General features: G+C 34.1%; 1 protein-coding gene across 1 annotated transcript; it reads right to left on the bottom strand.

The window, feature by feature from the left end:
- Window positions 1-3487: 3487 nt before the first annotated feature.
- Window positions 3488-5588, bottom strand: LOC144551921 (uncharacterized). Its single transcript, XM_078300027.1, has 3 exons — window positions 5164-5588; window positions 4633-4848; window positions 3488-3743 (listed from the first exon to the last, which is right to left on the bottom strand). The coding sequence occupies exons 1-3, from the start codon at window positions 5530-5532 to the stop codon at window positions 3660-3662; spliced, it is 669 nt and encodes a 222-aa protein (XP_078156153.1). The 5' UTR covers window positions 5533-5588; the 3' UTR covers window positions 3488-3659.
- Between the last annotated feature and the right edge of the window lie 304 nt (window positions 5589-5892).

The following is a 5892-nucleotide window of genomic DNA, read 5'->3' on the forward strand; positions in this document are numbered from 1 at the left end:
AGAATTTTGACATGCGGGATGTTAACGAAGTTCGGCAAAACAAAGGCATACGTCTCCGGAGCTTCGCAACCTTGAGTGGTGCGCCTTTCTATTATCCAATACGAAAGGATTACAACTTGTGAACCGTTGAGCCCTTACACACCAAGCGGGAAGTCAAACGGCCAACTCAAAGAGATGAGAACAAGATCTCTTAGTTCAAGCTACTCAAGAGAAACACTCAATAGATCACTCTAACCTAATCTAATTTGAGATTAGTGAAGTGTGTTTGAGGTTGTTTGAGGGATTTTGAAGTTTTAAACTCTCACAACAATGGAGTAGGCTAAGCTCTCAGAAAATCGCTTTTTAGAAGATTAGGATCGGCTAAGATTGATTTGAGAAGAAAGCTCAATCACCTATTTATAGAGTCAGCTCAAAAATGAGCTAATTGTGCTAAAACGTTACAACGTTTTCCTTTTGCGATTTTTAGGTTTTTAAATTGACTGACAGCTCAGCTTAAATGCTTACAAACGTTACAACGTTTATAAAACGTTACATAACGTTTTGCTCTGTAAAATCTTGATCAAAAACAGAATTTTTTAATTCCAATTTTTTAATTAAAACGTTACAACGTTTTGTGAAAACATTACAACGTTTTTAGGACTTTTGTACAACTGAATTTTAGTCCCTTAATATCCTTAAAACGTTATAATGTTTATATAAAACGTTATAATGTTTATATAAAACGTTATAACGTTTTATGTTTATATAAAACGTTATAACGTTTTATGTTTTCTCTGAGTTTGATCAAGCTTTTACTTGATGTTTTTGACAGGAGTAAAACGTTATAACGATTTACAAACGTTGCATAACGTTTTGCTCTGTAAAAACAGCCTCAAACATGCTTTACTATTTATTAAATATTACAATTTACATTCTTGACGAATATCTTCATGATTTCTTCAATCCAAGTATTTTATATTGCAATTTCAATTCTTCTTGAACCTACATAATCTCAAAGTAGAAGAAATCGTAAAATTCAATAATTATATGTTTTTGCAAATTAGTCAAATAGACGTAAAAGATTATTCTACGAATAACAGTTGTAACCCTAACACAACATTTCAATTGAAGGTCTTTACAACACTCTAGTAGTGTCTCTAAATAGCAAGAGAAATAGATGGTCATAGCCCTAATGTAACTTTTCAATTAAAGGTCTTTGTATATATTTTTGTTATTGAAAACTAATTAAAAATATGTTATCTCCAATATTTTCAAATTTTCCTTCATTATTTTAAAGCAAGACGTACTCTTTGAAATAATTTTCAAATAAGGATAATACCAATTAGAAAAGACAATTATCTATAGTATTAACATTAACAAGCTATATATTATATTAAGGTGTGATACCCTGAATTTTCTAATAAAAAAAAATTCTTCCAGTTCGGAATGAACATTTGAAAAAACCTATAGTTCCTACCCATGCAGCATGAAATACTTGTGTGATATCATGATAAATCTGCCTCTCACTCAGAAACCACCGACATTTTATTTTTATTCATTTTTTTAAATATTTTATTAAAAATAACTAGAGTTCAGCCAAATTTTTAAAAATGTCCAAACCACATATATTATTTGCGGTTTCGATTTAGGGTCCCAAACCGTGTATATTATTTGCGGTTTGAATTTTTTTTTTTTGCACTATAAATACAGGAGAAACTCTAACTTAACAATTCCATCAAAACTGTCTCCTCTAACTTAACAATTCCATCGAAATCGTTTGCATTATTCACCATACCATAATACACCTGTTCTACATGCTCTCAGTTTGAAGGTTAACAATTACATCGAAACCGTCTCCTCTAACTTAACAATTTCATCATATTGATTTCTACATGCTCTCAGTTTGTGAAGCTTTTGTACTTCTAGGGGCCTAATTGTAAATTCTGAGAGACTTCTCTGCATATTTCATATAATCAAAGGGGTTTATATGCAAAAGGGCATCATTTAATCATTTTTGGGCTTCAAGATTGGTGTTGTTTCACATATACATTTAGTCAATTTTGTCAATGTTTGGAACTTGAGATCTCTCAAACTACTTGAAGGTTTTTGAAGAAATTTCACAGTAATGTTCTATAATATCAATATTACATGTTAGTCAATTTTTATGATTTTTGGAGTATGATTTCGTGGTTTAAAGGTCATGCAAAGGCAGGGTAAACTTTAGAGCTGCTACTGTGTGCACTCTTTAACCAGTTTAGTCAATTTTTGAGACCTGATATCTCTTGATCTGTTTGGAGATTTTGTATGAAACTTTTCAATCTTGTTCTATGATGTCAAGACTGCATGTCAGTCAATTTTCATAACTTTTGGAACATGATTTCATAGTTTAGAGGTTGTGCAAAGACAGAGGTAAATTTAAAACTACTGTTGTGTGCACACCTTTACCAGTTTGGTCAATTTTTTAGACCTTCTCTTAACCTATTTGGAGGTTTTATATAAAACTTTGCAGTCTTGTTCTATGATATCAAGATTGTATGACAGTCAATTTTCATAATTTTTGGAGATGTTTTGCTATGTTAATTAGAGATGCAAAGTAGGGTTCATAATGAAACTGTGTATTTGAAGTAGTATGTTGTTTAATTTAGTTGTATTTGGATATTATGTTATACGATTTCATATTTATTTAAGAGTTATGCATTTCTCACTATATTTATTTAAGAAATCAGTATGATGAAATTGTTAAGTTAAAGGAGACGGTTTCGATAGAATTGTTAACTTCTCAAACTGAGAGCTTGTAGAAATCAATATAATAGATAGGTGTATTATGGTGTAGTGAATAATGTAGACAATTTCGATGAAATTGTTAAGTTAGATGAGACGGTTTCGATGAAATTATTAAGTTAGAGTTTCTCCCGTATTTATAGTGCAAATAAAAACTCAAACCACAAATAATATACATGGTTTGGGACCCTAAATCGAAACCGCAAATAATATATGCGGTTTGGACATTTTTTAAAATTTAGCTAAATCCTAATTATTTTTAATAAAATATTTTAAAAATTGGATAAAAAAATAAAAATGTCCGCAGAAAACACTCAGAAACAATTTCTCCGTTCACCAATATCCCGTTTGGTATAATTAATTAGATAATAGAAATTGTTTAATATATTTTTTCCATACACACACAAAAAGTTCCACGTATTTCTTTTCCCAATGGCGTATTCGTAATATTTTGTGCAGGCAAGTCTAAAGTTTTTAACTTATCTATGAGAGAAAAAAAAAACACTGATCCGACTTTTCGAAGCAAATTGTAGTACTGCACTACAGTGGCATTAATATCTAAGATTCTGTGTTATCTCATAGCACAGATGTACATCATTTATGTGGAGTAAATTATTATTATTTTTAACTACGCTGTTTGACTTTTTGAAGCAAATTGTATAGTTTCTGTGCTACGGGGACATTAATTAATATCTAATTAACTAAGATTCTCATAACACAGATGTATATCATAAAATGTCGAATAAATCATTATTAATCTCCATACACACAGAAGAATACATAATTATAAAAAAAAAATTAATAATTGAATGTGAGTTGAGCCAGCCTGGCAGAACAAAACAGAATAGACCGCAACAACGGGAGCACTAGAATTTTAGAATAGTACAAGGGTCACCTCTCTATAATAACACAGCCAGGCCCACAAGTACGGTATACACCGAGAGTAGGCAACTCATTCCTGGTCTCACCGCCCATGCACCGTTCTGTTAAAAAAACGAAAATGGAATCGGCATTAATGAAACATCACATGGTGTTTGTCCATAACTAATTAATTATAATGTGATTTAGATGGGATCTGCGCGCTGTCAGACCTCAATTAGTTTGATCAAAGAGAACAGCTAACCTCAAGTAAATTATATGTCATAAAATAAAAAGTAATTCAGAAAGGGAATTTCATTCCTGCAAACAACATGCAACAAAAATTTGTGCCCACAATCCCCAATATTTTCAATGGGCAATTTTCCCCTCAAATTATTTCTTACTTCATAGGACTCTGAATATAGAACAATTAAATCAACACATATCTTAATTAAATTCTTGAGATATTTTGTTAGTATTAATTAACGATGTTTTATTTGAAATAACGTGGATAAAATTGAGGCCCAGTTTTTTTATATACTCCATCCATGTCCCAAAAGAAAATTGCAAAAGAGACAAAAGAAAATACAAAAAACATGAAGAAACAAAATAAAATGAAATGTAAAAATTAAAAATTAACATTCTCGCGTTAATTTGCTATTTTTTGGCAAGAAGAATAAAAGCCCACTTACGGTTCCTCATGTTACCAGCTGTTTTTGTTGAATAATAGTGTGCCAAAATATATATTTTTTTTTTATTGAAGATGTATATCAATCAACTTAAGATGCAGATATATACTTAATTTCTATTTAAAAGTATTCATCATGCTGTTTCTTGTGTTATAAACTTATAACATTGCTTTCACGAACTATGTTATTTTTACTATATGATAAAGGAATTAGTCATGCATGCACGATTGACAACCCGTCAAAATTTCCACGTGTAATTTTAGTCAACAACAAATAAAGATATGCAAATGCAAGAGATATATATAGAAAACTTAATTAGCCTCACCGTAGTAACATCAGCAAAATCACCGGCGCCGGGTCCCGGGGCCTCGGCAGAGGTAGATGGCGCCTCGGATAGCGGTGCAGGCGGGCTTTTTGCTGGGGCTGGAGCTGGGGCCTTTGTATTTTTCTTCTTTGGTGGCGGCGGTGACGGCTTCTTCTTCTTACTCGGTGCAGGCGCTGGTGCTTCCATAGCCTTTGGAGGTGGTGCAGCCGTCGGCACCTAATTTAAATTTAGAAATTAATTAGTTCACAATGCTTTTCTATTTTTGTATATTCTTCATATATAAATATTATATTGAACGAACTAAAGTGATAAGAATTAAACCTAGTTGTACCTGTTGTCCTGTTCTCCCAGTTTAATCATAATTACTTACATTCTTTGTTTTGTTGCATGCATGCACGCATAAGTTTCAATAAGAACTAGTTCTACTGGAATAGAAAGTAATCCTATCACAAATTCAAAATGCAAAACTTAATGCTAATCTTATACAAATCTAAAAAGCTATTTATTAATTAACTGGTTCCCTGTACGTACCTCAGCAGGAGGAGGCTGAGAAGGTGCCCCAACGGGTGCAGGTGGTGCCTTGGCAGGAGGTGGTGGTGATGGAGATGGTTGTGGGGGTGGGACCGGGGCAACAACCTTGGGTGGAGGAGATGGCGGCGGTGCCTTGGATATGGTTGGCGCTGGGACAGGTGGAGAAACTACGGGTTTAGTAGGAGGAGTCGCTGGTGCAGCAGTTGGTGGGGCAGGAGCAGTTGGTGGTGGAGAAACCGGGGCCGTGGCAGCAGGAGTAGCCGGGACTGGCGTGTCAGTGTTTGAAGGAGACGCAGCAGGTTGAGCGTGCACAGTAATATGCACTGTGAAGAGGAGAAATGCGAGACATAGAATTGCTCGCCTCTCCATTGCTCCAGATATGATTTTGCGAGAGAGGAACAAGAGAGTGCGATTGTGAAGGGGTGTAATTGCCTGTTTATAAATGATAGAGAAGGGCAGGCGCGAGGTAAAAGAATCAGATCCTCTGAAACTATTTGTAAAGAAATTGGTGCGGTGGATTACATTAGAGAGATGTGTTACCCAGGCCCCAGGGACTCAGGGAGTTTGTATTTCGTATCTGAGATTATTTCGGAAGTCCAACTTGGACCCGTTACATAAATGGAAGTACAGAGGCATTTTCTGCTAACAAATGAAAATTAGTTAGGTTCCGTTCCGAGATGAGAGAGCGACCGTCGGGAAAAAATCACATGCTCTGAATTACTTCAACGG

The sequence above is a fragment of the Carex rostrata genome, chromosome 3, assembly GCF_964058835.1.
Source record: "Carex rostrata chromosome 3, lpCarRost1.2, whole genome shotgun sequence".
Lineage (NCBI taxonomy): Eukaryota > Viridiplantae > Streptophyta > Magnoliopsida > Poales > Cyperaceae > Carex > Carex rostrata.

Coding starts and splice junctions, on each gene's coding strand:
- LOC144551921 (XM_078300027.1), bottom strand. CDS start 5,532: ATGGAGAGGCGAGCAATTCTATGTCTCGCATTTCTCCTCTTCACAGTG. Junction 4,849..5,163: donor CTCAGCCTCCTCCTGCTGAG/GTACGTACAGGG, acceptor AATTTAAATTAG/GTGCCGACGGCTGCACCACC. Junction 3,744..4,632: donor ATTTTGCTGATGTTACTACG/GTGAGGCTAATT, acceptor TTTTTTTAACAG/AACGGTGCATGGGCGGTGAG.